The sequence below is a fragment of the Eptesicus fuscus genome, chromosome 15, assembly GCF_027574615.1.
Source record: "Eptesicus fuscus isolate TK198812 chromosome 15, DD_ASM_mEF_20220401, whole genome shotgun sequence".
Taxonomy (NCBI): Eukaryota; Metazoa; Chordata; class Mammalia; order Chiroptera; family Vespertilionidae; genus Eptesicus; species Eptesicus fuscus.
In genome coordinates, this window is record NC_072487.1 from 17582770 (window position 1) to 17600918 (window position 18149).

General features: G+C 39.9%; 1 protein-coding gene across 1 annotated transcript in view; it reads right to left on the reverse strand.

Moving 5' to 3' along the window:
* Window positions 1-18149, reverse strand: part of FOCAD (focadhesin) — a 243842-nt gene that overhangs the window by 173193 nt on the left and 52500 nt on the right. The window contains exons 8-10 of the mRNA XM_008145042.3: window positions 18057-18144; window positions 14618-14820; window positions 8548-8805 (exon numbers count right to left, since the gene is read on the reverse strand). Of these exons, the coding sequence (XP_008143264.2) occupies window positions 8548-8805; window positions 14618-14820; window positions 18057-18144 (549 nt within the window). The remainder of the gene's footprint in view (window positions 1-8547; window positions 8806-14617; window positions 14821-18056; window positions 18145-18149) is intronic.

Below are 18149 nucleotides of genomic sequence, written 5' to 3' on the forward strand. Positions count from 1 at the left end.
TATAATTTTCTCAACATTTTGTGAACATTTTTCAAAATAAAGGGAATACAACAACATACTTTTCACTAAAAACTATTTCTTATTTGATTAGATTTCAGAATCTTCCTATTATGATATTAAAAACAAAAAATATGTAAAAGACTAATTCTTGAGCCCGGCCAGTGTGGCTCAGTGGTTGAGGTCCATCTATGAACCAGGAGGTCACGGTTTAATTCCCGGTCAAGGCACATGCCCAGGTTGCAGGCTCAGTCCCTAGTGTGGGGTGAGCAGGAAGTAGCCAATCAATGATACTCTCTCATCACTGATGTTTCTCTCTCTTTCTCCCTCTCCCTTCCTCTCTGAAATCAATAAAAATATATTTTAAAAATAAGAAAAGACTAATTTTCTTACATTGAGCAATATTCCCAATTGCAAGCATGCTGCTGATGCTGATTCACTTAGACCCTCTCAATCTTTGACATGTGCTTACTGGTACATGAGTCATGACTCTGCGTATACCTGTTCTATTTAGGTATAAACATCTGACTAACTGTGATTTGCTTATTTATAGAAGGACTAGTGGAAGCTAGCATAATAGAGGCAAAAATAGACACAGAAGATTGAAGATCCGGCTGGATTTCAACCAAATGTTGAGGTTCTTTTAGCTTTTAATTATCTCTACAACTGACTAGGCCAATGTAAAAAACGCAAAGCTAGTGAACCTGGTTTATTCTTTCAAATAAATTAAAAATATATATATTTGATTTTTAGAGAGGAGAAGAGTGACTCTTGTTTTAATTGGAGCTTAGGATGAGTGAGAGAGAGAGAGAGAGAGAGAGAGAGAGAGAGAGAGAGAGAGACATCTATGTTACCTCTGCACTTAGCCCAACCAGGGATCGAACCCAAATCTTGAGCCCTGACTTGGAATCAAACCCGCAACATTCTGGTATACATACAGGATGATGCTCCAACCAATTGAGCACACTGGCCAGGGCTTAAAAACATTTTAACTAAAAGTTTTAGAGAGACTGTACAGCATATTGAGTAAGAGCACAGACTCCGGAACCATATGTGCCAGGTTCAAATCCCGACTGCCAATGAGTTTGTTAATATGTGCAAATAAAGTGATTAGAATAGTGACGGGTATATGAGAACATGTCAATATTGGTTATTTTTTAATCCTCACCTGAGGATATATTTTATTGCTTTTTAGTGAAAGAAAGGGGAAGGGGGAGGGAGGGACAAGGAGAGGACGAGGGGAGATGGGGAGGGGAGGGGAGGATGGGAAGAGGGGAGAGGGACCTGCCTAGGACAATACTGGCTATTTGTACTGGCTATTACTTTGTTCAAGAAGGTAGTTGAGCTCCTGTATGAGTAGACGATGTTAAAGTCTAGGGAGCTGACATGGATTGCTTCTGTAGATGCAAGAAAATGTTTCCTTAAGACTCTCCTCCAATTTGAAGGGCTGGCTATGGAAGCTAATGGTAGGGGAAGTCAACTGGCAGCTTCACTTGGGGTGTCAGGCCATGACGTTAGTAGGCGGGGACCCTTTCCCTTCCCCTTCCCTGTCCACTCACTAAAGTAGAAAAAAAAAAAATTCTGGCAATGGTGGAGTTCAGCGTACTTTCCCCTTGAGCGGAATTCCTCATGCCTGTTATGAAATTCAGTTACCACAAAATCCGATTCCCCTCTGGGTCCTTCCCGACACTAGAAGCCAATCCAAGGCAGGTCTTGACCAGCAGACAGAGCTCCTGTCACCTGGCATTCAAATGGAGCAGACAGACTCCACTGTTCTCAGCGCAGGATTGGGCCACATCCTCACCACACCTCACACTTCACCCCATTCTTTCTGATACTCATTGTTCAGTGACACAAGACAAGTGGCTTCTGCTCAAGTATATTAGTAAGATAGTAAGTGTCACAGTGATCTAGAGCTGAACTGAAAATCACAATCAAACCATTTTTTCAGTGAGAATTGTAAGCAATTCCCAATCTGTAGACTCCTCAGGAGAGAGTCAGCCCAATAGTAACACAATTCCAGGAAAAGCAAGAAATGGACACAGAACTGTCTCACCGAGTGCTCTAGGCTTTCTGCAAAAACAAAAATGCCAAAACATTAAACAGCTCAGATGCCGGCTAAAAACACTGATTCTAGGCATAGCTACGTGGATTTTATAAAGAAGAAACAAGCATCGCCACCGGGTGGAACAGATGTTGATTTTGTATGGTGGCGCGTGTTTCTCTTTGTCTAATTGCTCGTGCTGACCAGCTCATCCCAATTTTGCTCTAGGCATAATCGACGGGATAACAGTACAGTACTCCTTATCTGTAAAGCTCTTCATTAAAAGGACTGTCCATTTAGGCTTCTTTTTGCTGTTGTGAGGAACAACCAGACTTCAAGAAGCCGCCTGACCTCGGGGGGTAGCAATTCATAGAACCTGGTGACAATAGAACAGAGTGCAGAGCGTCCAAAGACTCTTTGTGCAAGTTCTCTTACAGAATATATTTCCTCCTTTTCTCACAGCAGTGACTTACAGACCATTAAATCTCACACGTTTCCTTTTCATTTTCCATGTTAAAATATGGCGTATTACCCAGAGCAGAACTATCACAGGATTCTGCCCTGAAAGTCAGCTTTCTGCTATTTGATAATATATGACTTTTAAACGACCAGCATGTCATGGGCCATGAACCTAGCCACATAAGTGATTTCAAATGGCTCAGAAGTGTGTACATTTTTACAAATGGAACAAATTAAGGCCTGAAAACATTAAAGGATAAAATAAAATGATCAAAGATTGCAACTGTTCCATTAAGCAAGACCTTTAGCTAGACTTAACCACCAATAGGCAAAATCGAAGTAAAAGTCCACAGAGTTGTAAAATGCAAGTTAAATCAAAATAAAAACAAAAAACCACAAAGCTATCCCTGCTTCCAAAAAAGAGAAGCAAGCAAGCAGGAAGGGTTTGAAAGAGGCATTGAGTTTCACAAAGCTTAACTTGTTAAGCTCCTCAGTGAGGGAAGGTTTGAAGGAAGGAACTTGTGGTTCTCTGAAGTCAAAGCTTATTACCTTTTCCTCTTGGGCACATTCCATTTTATACATCAGTCAAAAGAAACTGATATGCCTTTTACAAAGTATTTGGAGCTATTCCATTGAAGTAGACATACTACGCTATTACAAGATTTTATTTTAAACCACCTCGGCCTATGTAAAAAATTACTAATCTTTGTGGTTAATATTCAATTCAGATAAAACGCATTTTCTTGAGTTCTAAAACCACTACCAAGTATCCTTAATTTCCAAAAGAGAATATAATATTTTGTCAGGGGTCCTCTCTACATTTATTTATAAGACATATTATTAAGTATCTAATGATGCCTATAACGCTTTTGTAGAATCACTCAGCCATGTGAAAAACAGCTTCCACCAACATCTCTATTATTCTCTAGGGCAGTGGTCGGCAAACTCATTAGTCAACAGAGCGGCAAACCGCAGTTTGCCGACCACTGCTCTAGGGTATAATGCTTCAGATGGAGAAATCTCAATACGGACAGCTATAGGGAAGCCATAGTTAATAAGTAGCAAATATTAAAAATAATTATATAAAGTTTTATATTTAATATGTTAATAATTACATATTAAATAATTAGCTAATAAGTTAATATAATCCATGTAAGCTAATAGATGTCAAGAGGTAAGTAATATCCCTTTCTTCTTAAGGAGGCAGGGGCCAGAGAACATGGTGGGGGATTAATGAGGGGCTTCCCAGCTGGTTGGAGTTTACCTGAAGCTGCCAGAAGGAAGATGGGTGGAATTGCCGGAAGCTAAAATCACAGTTGGCAAAGAACTACACATATAATCCAAAATGAAAGGAAGAGATGAGAAGAAAGGAAAGAAAAAGTAAGGTTTCTGGCTGAGAGTCCGAGAAGCCAGATACCATCAGGTGTATGGAACGGGTTGAGGAAGTACAAAACTTGTGCTATCACCTAGTGAGTATGTATTAGTGGCACACAGCGCAGCTCAGAGCAGGTGTGGTTTTCAGTAATGAGAGGTCACAGTGCTGGGCTCTTGTGAATGGAGAGATAGGAGGTCAGTCAATACTCGATGATTAACTGGGAGTGATTAACCTCTTCTTAAGGAGGTTATGTCAATCTTGGACATTTCCAGATTGTCCGCAGTCACGTTACACAGTTTGGTCAGTCCCTGGCTAAGGGTTTGAAATATGATTTAATATTGCCCTTAAAAAGCTATAAATTAAAGTTCAGAAAATGTCCTCATTTTGTCTTGGGGTCCACATTATCCTTTAATTAACTCAGAGCCTATGTTTAACATTCATTGCCATTGATTTCATACCAGATGTGACCAGATCCTGGACAAATTAGAGGTAGGAAATAGCTCTCCTCCTCTGAAGAGGAAAGACTAGGCCAACTAGACATCACTGTACACGAGCCAAGAAGCAATGTGCTTCAGTTGTCATCAGGCATCTCTGAAGGCAGCCTGAATGATTAACTTCCAAAAAACAAATCAGACACACACACAAAAAACATTACTCACTGTTATCAGAAAGGCAGGAAATATAACCAAAAAGCATGTGAACCTATCAATTGTTACTTCCAGAAAAAAAGAAAAAACACAAATTAAGGAAATGGACAGCACTCCATTTGTTATAAGCATAGACTCTGATATGGAAACCTCTCTCTCAACTAAATCAAAGTGCTGAAAACTTTTAAGACCCATGGAAATGCACACAGGATTCTCATTCTTGGATCTCTCCCCAGAACACTCTACGACACTCCCTCAACAGTGCAACAGGCACTTAACTTTTACTGAGTGCTGCCTGACCGGAGCTTGTATCTCTGCAAAGTTAAGTCTCCTGTCCGCAGGAGAAAACTATAGGGGATTATTAGTAACTACTGACATTTCTGCATATAGGGGGGAAAGTTCCTTACTGCTTTTTTTTTTTTTTTTACAAGTGTTGATTTATGGCTGTGGCTTTGGGTAACTATCTAGTTATTTTAACATCATCTGTATCCAGTTAACTCTAAAATGGTGCGCACCAGGCCAAGTTCCCTTCAGACTACTTAGCTTCATAATCTTCCACGGTCCTAAATGCATTAAACCTAATGGAAAATGCATGCCACAGGGGAACCCAGTGAGAGACTAAGGATAAAAACTTATGGGGGAAGAGGGATCCATCAAAGTACATGGATTAGAGAGGGTAAGAAGTAACAGAACCACATGTTTTCTAAAAGTACATTTTCTTATCATTAACACTAATAGACATTATTAGTTGATATTGATCATTTGTATTACTATTAATTAGTATTACTAAAGTAATTTCCATTAATACGTCAGAACCATAACAGTAATGCCAAAACATACTTCAGATATGGCACATCTCTATCAATATTTGTCAGATAAAACGCAAGTAAGTATTCTGCAGGCCAGCAGATTCTACTATAGAAGGTAAGTGATCACCAAAACAGGTGGAAGTCAACCTCTAAACTCCTACTCTTACCTACTGACTTAGCTTCTGTTTATTAGTAGTCTAAGATTTTTCTTTACTATCAACTTCCTCATGAATTTAAGCCAAATGATTGTATATAATATAGCTTCTTTCTATAAGTTGAGAAAAAAAATAAGCATGCATGAAATATGAAAACATTTCATGTAATCTTGTTAAAGAAATAGATAATACTCCTCCAGTAATAAATTACAACCCTAACTTGTTTCGATTGAATCTACTTCAAGTACTTCCTCACAATTAGAAAACTTGCTTTTTCAAAATACTCAGTTTTCTCTTTTTGGCTGCTTTCCCTTGTAGCTGAAGGCCTGTGAAATATGATCTGGTCACTTCATAAAGAAAAGTGAGGAAAAACACTATCTCCTACTTTGGGGGCATTTATTTTGTTCTTTTCACAACACCCCCACTTTCAAGTTCTTATTAATGACATTGCCTTTGCTTCTGCATGAATTTGTGTTAATTACATTTCAATATTTCACCTCACCATTCCTCTTAACAAGCACAACTACACTAGGTATCTGTTCTATTTTCTTTCAAAACTAAGAAGTAATCAACAGAGGTGTGACATATTGACTTCAATTTATGGTACTGCTTCGTAATAAACATTTATTGAATAAATAAATAAATGAACCTGGATGGCCACTCTGGTGCTTCACAACCTTTTCCATTTCATGGCACACATGAAAAATAATGTGTATAAGAATATTGGAGTAAGAAAATAAATACCAGGTGGCCAGAAGCTACCAGCTAAGGACTCTGGCATCCTGAACTTGGGCAACTACCAGGCTACTTGCGAGCTAAGAGGTGGGAGACTAATGTTATCACACCTGAAACTCAGTTACAGTAGTTCAGTATCCTCAAAATGCTAACTATGAAATTCTTCTCCAATTTTTTTTCCTACTTTGCATACTCCTACTTTTTTTTTTTAACCAGGAAACTATTTTTCCTTTGAGGACTCATCTCTCCCTCATTCCTCAGAATCCTGGTGGCATAGATGATGTCAGGAGCCTGACACTTCACTTGCCTCCATTCTACCAAGGATAATCAATTCAAAGCCCCCTGTCCTGCCATGAGGGTTGATCCAGGGTGAGCACATAACCCAAGCAAGGCCAATCCAAACTCTCTTCCTTGTAGGTTGGGAATTTTAGGTTAAAAAGCTTTGGCCTTCAAACTAAGTCACAGAGGAAGGAAAGAAACTGTGCAATGAATACACTGCCTGGGCCATGGCTGTCCTAAATTCTAGAGCAAATAAAAACAGTTTAGGACAGATGGGTTTCTGCTACTTATAACCAAAGTATCTGTCTAGAATTTCAAAGACTCAATGAATTTCCTGAGTATCAACACATATGTAATGTATGCAATACATGTTTCACACCAGTGGCACACGCAGATCAGGTACCCACTGTCTGACTTCTTTAGGTATTTCGACATTATCTGGGTGATGCCTATTCTGAAGAGATTATCCTACAAAATGTAAACACTGAAAGCAAACATTTGGTAGAAGCACGATCAGTAGGAAGGTGAAGGGAGAAATAAAGTAGGAAGGAAGTTGAAATGAAGCCATTATACAAACACCATGAGGCAAAGGTCCTTTGAGTACATTAAAAACCCACGCGTAGAATCAGACCCAAGGAAAAGTCTCTGTGCGAGAGCAGCAGTTGTTTTCTTGACAAAAAGGAATGAGCATGACGAGTGGGGACAAAAAGGAATTCCAAACACACTAACGTCATATCTTGACTTAAATAAATATCTATGCCCCTGCACCACCACGTTTTTTTCCTATAGGAACACAATTTTCTTAAAGAGATGGACTTCTCCATCACCATGCTTAAAAAGAAATACAAGCACAGATGCCAATAAACAGAAAATAATAAAAATACAACACCTACTTGGTTAGAAAACTCCCTCAGAGGAAATGAATTCTACAGATCCTATCCAATGGGGGGAAAAATTACAGAGTATTATGCTAAATATATAGCTCATTTAGCTGCTGTAAAAAAGAAGGAGCTTTTACCAGTTGCAACAGCATGGATGGACCTGGAGAGCATTATGCTAAGCGAAATAAGCCAGTCAGAGAAAGATAAATATCACATGATCTCACTCATTTGTGGAGTATAGTGAACAAGATAAACTGATGAACAAAAATAGATCCAGAGACAGAAAAACACTGAACGGACTATCAAACCTCAGAGAGAAGACAAGGGAGAGCGGAGGGGTGTTGTTGTTGTTGTTGTTGTTGGTGGTGGTGGTGGTGGTGGTGGTAGTGTGTGTGTAAGAGATCAACCAAAGGACTTGAATGCGTGCATATTAGCATAACCAATGGACACAGACACTGGGGCGATAGGGGCTTGTTCTGGGGGGTGGGAGTGGCCGGGGAGGCGTCGAAGGGGGGAAAAAGGAGACATATGTAATACTTTAAACAATAAATAAAAAATAATAAAGTAAAAGGTGGGGGTGGGGGGTCTTTGTAATGTCTGACTGCTTTCTTACTACACTCCAATTCTGTGCAGATGGCAAGAATTACTATTTATCCTCACATCCCAGAATGTTGATCAATGTCATTATAGCGAGGAACCAATACTTTTTAGTTTATTAAGTTACTGAATAAAGATAGGATCAAATTGCAACATTAAGAAGTTAATGCCTATCGGATAGGCACCTTTAAACTCAATTATTTTGCATCTATCTTAAAAGATCAATATTAGAAGGAAGGGATATGCATCTTACATAGGCTCCAAGAGTTAACAAAAGAACTTCAAATTAGCAAATCCACCAATAAACAAAAATACCAAAATAGCATCATGGAAGATATTCTTGCAAAGTATGCTTTCATTCAAGAAACATTTGCATACATAACTCAGAGTAAGGAGAGGAAACAACAAATTGAGATGATAAGGACCAGAAATAAAAGAGAAAGAAAAAATTTAGAACTCATTAGGCCCATGATTTAAAACTGATAAAAATCCTGCACAAAGTAAGGATAACCCACATTTCCAACAGTCCAGCTTTCCCCCCATTACTGCTCCATTGTTTCTTTCTTTACCTGACAGGAATCTGCTTGGGCTAATTCTGTGGTGACCTTCAGTATTTGGCGAAGATTTCGTCCTTTATCTTCAACAAGGAGGTGAGCCAGCAGCAGCAGAACATGCACAGGGATCATTGTAGTAATAGGGAGCAAGGACTCGACTGAAGTCAGCCAGTCACTCGCTGCAGACTCGTCTCGCAGTACCTCAAGGATCCTCCAGGTTGTAAATATTGAAGCATATGTGCTAGAAATGGGGAGCGCAAGCTTGAAGGGCAGCTGAAAAATAAAAGCATAGAAAGGTATGAATAAAATGAGATAAACATATTGGTCGGAAATATATTTGACATGCATTTATGTTTTATATTTCATGATAAGAAATCAATCCTTCCAACAAAATGAGTACAGAATTTTCAGTGCTTTCTGCAAACTCTGCACACAGAGCTAATAGAATTACACAAGGAGAAAACAGTTGTTATAAGAAACTCTGGAACAGTTTGCACTACTTTTCTTCCTATTTACTATTTGTTCCCAGTTAAGGCAGAAAAAAAAAACCAAAAGGATCAATAAATAAGACCCAGAGGCAACACCGTTTGGAAAAGCTATTATCACTAAGAAAATATTCACTAACAAGAGGAAAGATACAAAAACAAACGGAAAACATTGCATTTGCCCAGCTTCAGACCCTGGTAAGAGGCAGCCTGGCCTGCGGTGACTGGGCCAAAACCGGCTCTCTGACATCCCCCAAGGAGTGCCAGATTGCAGTTTTCGGGTGAAGCACCCCGGAATCGGACTCCCTCCTCTCTGGTTCCGGGTGCGTCACCTGAGAACTGCAGCTGCCTAGTTGCCACAGCTTGGCAGCTCCTGTGTTGAGCGTCTGCTCCCTGGTTGTCAGTGCGTGTCACAGCTACCGGTTGGAGTGTCTGCCCCCTGATGGTCATTGTGCATCATAGCTACCGGCCGGTAGCTTAGGCTTTTATATATATAGATATGTATACACACACACACACACACACACACACACACACACACACACTTTTATTGATTTCAGAGAGGAAGGGAGAGGGAGAGAGAGATAGAAACATCAATGATGAGAATTATTGATTGGCTGCCTCCTGCAGGCCCCCTACTGGGGATTGAGCCCACAACCCAGGCATGTACCATACACTGGAATTGAACCTGGGACCCTTCAGTCTGCAGGCTGACATGCTATCCACTGAGCCAAACTGGCTAGGGTGCTACCAATTAAATTTTTTCAGGGTGGAGTGGGATACTACATTATTTGTATTTGCTTGTATATGCAAAGATAAGTAACTACACAAATAAAAAGGCAATTTATATATAGTAATTTTCATTTTCTATTTGCACGGGTGGGAACTAGACAACTTAGAATCTGGGTGAGAAGGAGACTACACATTGTACACCATTTTATAACTTTAAATCATTGTTATGTATTATAATTTATTAAAATTATAATTTTAAAAATTAAATATCTAACTTATTATAGCTCTTTCTCTCCAAATACACCTTCTCCTCCAAAATGCAATTCATTCAATATTAGAATCCATTTCTTTAGACTAAGAACACAGCATTGGGCATGAGATTTGAAAGACAAAGACTCAGCACAGCCATGGCAACAACTGGCTGTTACACAATCTCTGAGACTTGCTTTTTGCATTTGTAAAATGGAAGTTATGACTACCTTCCTGTTAAGATTACTGAGATAGGGCAATCAGGCAGGCATGCAGAGTGGTTAGGGGCAATCAGGCAGGCAGGCAGAGTGGTTAGGGGCAATCAGGCAGGCAGGCAGAGTGGTTAGGGGTGATAAGGCAGGCAGGCGAGCAGTTAGGGGCGATGAGGCAGGCAGGCAAGCAGTTAGGAGCAATGAGGCAGGCAGGCAAGCAGTTAGGAGCAATGAGGCAGGCAGGCAGAGGTGGTTAGGGGCAATTTGGCAGGCAGGCAGAGCAGTTAGGAGCCAGCAGTCCCAGATTGCTAGAGGGATGTCCAGCAGTCGGACATCTCCCAAGGGGTCCCAGATTGCAAGAGGGTACAGGCTGGGCTGAGGGACCACCCCCCATGCATGAATTTTGTGCACCGGACCTCTAGTAGTTAATAATACTGTATTGTATAACTGAAAGTAGAGTAGGTCTCAAAAGTTCTCACCACACACACAAAAATTGTAATTATGTGTGATGATAGATGTTAACTATACTTATTGTACTGATCATTCTTCTATACATACTAGTCTCTGGTGCATGGATTCATGCACATTGAAAGGATATTAATTAGAAGAAGTATTTTAATATCACTATTTGTCCTTTCTGTATAATAGAAGTGTCAACCAAATCTACAATTGTCAATGACAGATGGAAACACACATGTGCGATTGGCACCAGCGAGAGTTTTACATGTATCACGCATGTGCAAGTCAACTTAGCCTTTCACAGATACAGAACAAACTTGCTTAATTAGACCTGCTTTCTGACTTTGCCCAGTGAAGCATCCCAACTTCTCTTTCAGATAATTGTCAGCAACACAGCCATAAATATCAACACAAAGCAGATTATTATTATAGATCACATAGGGAGAACAAAGGGTAAAATATTTAACTGCAGCAGTGTTTGAATATATTGTGCTCAGTGAGAAAACCTGAAGTCATTTTCAAGCTCCACCATTTCTTCTTACTTCTTTTCAGTCAGGTCAAGTTTCTAAGCTTTCCAAATCTCCATTTTCCAGCTAATGAAAAGAAAATAGGATTCCACTGAGTCTCCTATCTACCTACTCCAGGTCTTCTGTGAGGATCAACTGAGATGAGGCATGGGAAAATGCTTCACAGACATTTGGTTACAGTGTCAAGTATTTCTACCTGGCTGTAAAACACGTCATGTTCCTGGGCTAAAGAAACTGCAAGGAGGCTAGTCGCTATGGAGAGAAAACCAGGCATTGCTACATGATGGCATTACCGGGACAGTTGGACACTTTGCATATTAGCCTTATATATATATATATATAGATGGCCACTGCTCATCATGGCAGCTCCTGCATTGAGTGTCTGCCCCCTGGTGATCAGTGCACATCACAGCTACCGGTCAGATGGACACTTAGCCTTTTATATATAGATATCAAACTATAATATTGTACACCTGATCTAATATAATGCTATATGTCAATTATATCTTTTTTAAAAAAATAATTACTGTCTACCATGCAACAAACAATATCTCAGATATAAAGAATGCAAAGATATGCCCTAGCTGGTTTGGCTCAGTGGATAGAGCGTCAGCCTGCAGACTGAAGGGTCCCAGGTTCAATTCTGGCCAAGGGCACATGCCCGTGTTGTGGGCTCGATCCCCAGTAGGGGGTGTGCAGGAGGCAGCCGATCCATGATTCTCTCTCATCATTGATGTTTCTACCTCTCTGTCCTTCTCCCTTCCTCTCTGAAATCAATAAAGAAATATATTTTTTTAAAATAAGAATGCAAAGATAAACTAGGATGTTATCTATTTCTTTAAGTATGTGGAAAGTAGAAAAGTATTTAACAACTGGCTAAATATTTTTAATTTTCTGCTCTATGGTCAGCTAAAAAAGATAAAGCAGAAATAGTTAGGGTGGGAAAAATACAAAAATTTCAACAATTGTTGCAATTTAAATATTAACATTCTTAAAAAATAAAGGCAAAGCACAAAGCATGAACTGGGCCAAGATTCTTTCCCTCAGTGAGCTCATAGCATAGTTAGAGGTACAAATATGCAACCCCTAAACTAAGCATAACATCCTACATAATAAAAGCCTAATATGCTAAGTGTCCAGTCGTCCAGTCATCCGTTCAACCAATCAAAGTGTAATATGCTAAAGCAGCTCCACTGCTCACTATGACTTGCACTGATCACCATGGGCAGACATCAACTAGTCAACCAGTCGCTATGGTATGCACCGACCACGAGGGGACAGATGCTCCGACTGGTAGGTTAGCTTGCTGCTGGGGTCCAGCCAATCAGGACTGAGCGAGACAGGCCAGACATTCCCTGGAGCCCTCCTTAGGTCCCTCTCCAGCTGGCCAACCTCCCACGTCCATCCCTGGCCCCAATCATGCACTAGTGTGGTCCCTCGGCCTGGCCTGTGCCCTCCCTAATCCGGGACCCCTCGGGGGATGTCAGAGAGCCAGTTTCAGCCTGATCCCGTAGGCCAAGTCGAGGGACCCCACTGGTGCACGAATTCATGCACCAGGCCTCTAGTTATTGAGTAAAATGCTGGGGACGCAAAGAAATGAATTCCGACACAGGGAGGCTGAGACCTTTTAGCTGGGTCTTGAAGAATGAATAGGTCAGGCAAAGGAGACAAAAAGTAAAGATTCCCCCCCAAAAAACTGGGAGAGTTGGGGCATGTTAAATTTATAGGTATGTGTGGAATAGAGCGTGCAGGACAGGTGCAGAAGAAAAGCCAAAAATAAATTGGCTTAAATTTTTAAAAAGGGTGATCAGCCCTGGCCAGGTGGCTCAGTTGGTTGGAGCACTGTCCTGTGGACCAAAAAGGATGCAGGGTCAACTCCTGGTCAGAAAACATACTGAGGTTGCAGGTTCGATCCCCCAATCAGGGTGTGTACAGAAGGCAAATGATTGATGTTTTCCTTTCCCTTCCTCACTCTAAAAATCAAGTTTAAAAACACATCCTCGCATGGGGATTAAAGAAAAAGGGGAGTGATTATATATCTACTTAAAGCAGCATACTATCATCAGGAGGTGTTTATAGCCCTCAGAATATTCCTTCCTTCTCCCTCTCACCCAGCTAGTGAAGAGAAAGCCTCACTATTCGTGTGGATAAGTAAGATTCACACACCTGAGCAAGTAATAAGCTGAATACTTAAGTAGTAGAATCCTCAGTAAATATCACTTATGATTTAAAGGAACAGAACTTTTAAACATAGTACATCCTGCCCTGCCCCTACCCCATGCAGAATCCAATCATTGTTCTGCATGGCCAAGTCAAGAGGGAAGGTAAAAAGCTACTAGAAATTTTTAGCCACATTTTGTACTCCTATCAGGGCAGATGCAAGAACTTCCTTCTCTTTATGCAAATCAATTACATATTTCAAGTTTTACAGTTTTAGTCAAACACATAGGATTTAGGGAGCTGCAGGATACATTCACTTTGCCTACAGGCTAGTTTCTGCTGCATGCTCAAAGAGTCACAACGCCTGGATTTTTGCTGCTGGAACATTTAACACTACGTGATTAAAAGGATCTGCTTTTGCAGATGAAAAAACTATGGCACTAGCTTGCATTTGTGTAATTCCTCTCTCTGTGGAGACTTAAGATGCTTCACCATTGTTATCTTATTGCAGCCTCATTCAATCTCCATAAGAGTAGTACTTGGGAAATTAAGTTTCACTGAAGGCAAAACTGAAATAGCAAAAGAGAAAAGGTCTGGCAAATACAGGCCTAGGACCCAGCCACTAACCAGACATTCACAATAATGTAAAAAGCAACCGGAAGAGTGAGACTGAATGAGTATGCCTCGCAGGCGGAAAGAGGAATGGAGTGTGACAGGCCTGCCATCTTCTAGAGGAAGAGAGCAGAGTAGGGGCACACAGAAGACACCAACACCCAGGATGCCAGGGAACCGGGCCTAAGGTGCCATATTCAAAATGAAATCTTCCTTACAGATCTCAGAACTGCAGGCATTTGAGGAGACTTCCCACCTTGGACTGTGCCAGATCCGGCGACATGCTGCACTTATTAAACAGTGTGACACGGAAGTCCATGCCCAAGTGGGAGAAGCACCTGGTGAAACAGGGCTAGTGCCTTCTCCGCAGGATTCCCCAGGACCTTTACTACGAATGTACCTGGAAACTCGAAGAGAAAAAGGGTTCAACAGCACTTCCAACACTTACTTCACAACAGGACTACTTCCTCTCTACCTGTCCAGAAAAACATACTAACGTCTACACACCTGCCCAACAATATGGTGAAGTTCACAAATAGAGTTTAAACCCAACATCTACATTCATCAGGAGGTGAGGTCACCTGCAGAGACATAAACCCACATTACCACTTCATTTTTATTTAAGGGAGACAAGGATGAACTTCATTACCTGTTGGTGGTCGTCTCTGTAGCACCCTTGCTGTACTGTTTCTAAAAGTTTCAGGGCCAACTGCTGCCTCGAGGGACCGTCTTCATCCGTGGATATGCATTCTTCCAAGGCCGTGGAAGAAAGAATCTGCAGAACCGGCATTACTAGCAGCGAGGAGGACTTTGGAATTTTCTGACCGTCAGCAAAGGAGAGGAGCTTCAAAGCTATTCATCAAAACAACAATTCATGTTTTTACAAACCAATACCACAGTGAAAACAAAATGCTATTTGGTTAAGGGTGATAGGCAAGAACTTTCCTTACAATTGGGTCACACATATAACTAAGATAATAAATCTTATCTTTTTGGAAATAAAAGGAAATTAAATAGTATCCCAAAACAAGTTATTTCTGTATATAACTGAAAAACTGATGAAACTCTTAGAAAAGAATACATATCATTTGTCAGAAAGTATAAATCAACATTTTTAGGTTAATACAAGAATTTTTTTAAAATACAATTCAACTTTTGTCCTTGTTCTGTCAGATCCTTCTACTGCCTTCAGCAAACAGAGCGAAGGGCGCAGAGTTCCTGCTCAGTGGAGAGCAAGACCAACGAGGCCGCGTGCCTTACGGGCCCAGCGGAGCACTGTATGAGATGAGTGCGTCAACAGGAGAAGCTGGGCTAGCTTCCATTTTAACGCTGAGAAGCAGATCAGGAAAGTCTCCAAGTCCATAACCAGCATAACAGTCAAACCCCGTTTTACAAATGACTCTTTCTTCCAACATGGACACTCATTTACACACCAGAGCCACACGTGCAAATGCACAAGGACTTCGTTACGTGTACAGTCTCCCCTAGACCAATAACACAACAAGTTAAGGCTTAACCTTTTGCACTCGGATGTCGAGTGTGACTCGACACGGTTAGCATTGGTAGCAGCTCTTTTTATACTCTTTGAAGGTATCAATAATTTGAAATATAAAAAAATTCAAATAAATAAGTTTGTATGAAAAGAAACTCCAGTTTTTTATTCTACTGCCGCGCTTTGTAAAATCTGGGGTATTTAAAAAATTAAATCCCGAGTAGAATAAAGGAATCGAGAAAAAAGCAAGCGAGTGCAAAGGGTGAAATGTACTTATTTAATGGTTACTGAATGAACCCTGATTTATGATGTTATTCATAGGCTTCTGAGCTAGATTATCAAAGCAATAAACTGATATCCCCACTATACCAAAGACAAAAAATTTTATAAGCCTTAAACGATTGTCAGTGAGCTGCCAGTATTTTATTACTAAATCACTTGGAAGTCAAACCTGAATGTAGTATGAAATATAAATACCTGTTTCTCTAACACTATTAATTTACATTTTTTTGTCTAAATATTAGTCTTAATCCATTATTGTCTCTGAGACATCATGAAAATTCATTATCTTTGACAAGGCATGAAATGCATATAATACGAATATTTGTATACTCTATCATAAGTCTTCCAGGCAATTTTAGAAACTGCTATTTACAATCATAATTGCTATTTAAGAAGCATAATATTGTATTAATGCTCTGAATTTTTCAAATGTGAAATAATCAATATACCCTTGGTTATTCTATTTTTTTTTTTTGAATGCTTGTTCCCATAATAGTAAACAATAGTTCTTATTTTTCAAAAGACATGCTGGCTCAGTAGTTTTCAATATGACTGATTCAATCTAAGGTAACTTCAAATCAGAGACACTGGTTTAAAAAAACAAAAAGTCTGCTATCCATCAAATAATGAAAGTATTGGGGTGTTTGATCCTATAGCATCCTATTATATATGAACCACAACAAGAGTGTACCTTCAGAATTTAAAAAGGGAGTTCTCTACAGCTTCGGAATTTCTTTTTGTCACAAAAGAAAATCCATTTATGTGAAATATCCACAAAAGGCAAATTTATAGAGACAGAATGCACATTAATGGTGGGAATGAGGATTAACTATAAGTGGGCACAAAAAAATTGGCAGGGGGGAGGTGATGGAAATGTTCTAAACCTAGACTGTGGTTCTGGTTGCATAATTCTGTAAATTTCATAAAAAGACACTTTATTGTACACTTTTAAATCATAAAACTTACGGTAAATAAAATATATCTCAATAAAGCTGTTTAAGAAAACGTGGCCGTCAGAAGTAGTAGCACTAGCAAATTACACATGTGGGATGATGCCATGTTCATGGTTATAAGAAAAAAAGGCAAAAGTAATTCAGGAAAGGACCAGGGTGGAGGACACAAATGAGCATACGGCCAACAGGCCAGGGCAGGGCAGAGATCAAGGCCACAGAGCAAGGGCCCTCCTCCACGTGCTAAAGCCATTCCCAAGACAAACTGCAAGTGCAGGAGTAATCCACCCTCAAAATCATGATGAATTAAAATGCCCAGAATAATAGACTACACAATCAGTATTTACCTCAAGCACGTTTTTAAAATGAGGGTGGGACTGTATCAGTGTATCGTGGCACTATCCAACAATTCACACAGAATCTCCATTATCACACAGATTACACTGGACCCAATAAAGCTGGGCAACATTAATGTAAAAGCCGCATTTAAAGGTGTGACTTATCTGCTAATCTGCCAGACCGAACACCTTGATTCTTTACCACATCACTTTTTTTTCCCCTCAAAAGAAAGCTCAAATGCTTTCAGGTTTCTGCTTATGTCACATTGGCTACTGTTGCATAAGCCAAAGCAAATCAAATGACTTTTAAAAAATATTTTTATTGATTTCAGAGAGGAATGGGGTAAGGGGGAGAAAGAGAGAGAGATAGGAACATCAATGATAAGAGAGAATCATTGATTGGCTGTCTACTGAATGCCCCTCACCCAAACTGGGGATCGAGCCCACAACCATGTGCCCTGACTGGGAATTGAACCCTGACCTCCTGTTTCACAGATCTATGCTCAACCACTGAACCACACCGTCCGGGCCACATCATCCTTAAATAGAACATTTTGCCTCCCTTTAGTACCATTCCTCGCTTTTCTTTAAATAATACTGGATAGTGAGGAGAATGTTATCTTTCATTTGTCTAACTAGGTTAATTAATAACGATAAATTAAATTTTGTCCAATGTGGCAAAAGTTTTGAATAGTAAGGGTATAGTGTTCAAAACAAAAGCAAATGCTAAACAATTATTGTTTTAAGGGTTTTATGCTTTTGATTCTGAGTGTGCTGTACAACTATGAATAGCTGATATGACCTTCAATATATTTACCAATGTCACTGCTAAATGATTCTGCACAAGGTAATACCTTGTTGGGCAAGAGAAAGAAGATTCTATGTGATAATGATTAATTAAGAAAATTCCAGAACAGAAACTCAAAATATGCAGGACTTTCCAGCATAACAGGATATATAGAGTTCAAGAGATTCCTGCCAACCCTCAGGTTATGTTTACTTTTTCCTGACGTCAGTGGCATTTACCTAGACTTAAGATTGGCTTCTGCTGACTTGAAGGAGTCTGTAGAAGTAGCAAAGCTATTCCAATTATGACCAGTTCAACAGGAAAATCCTAAA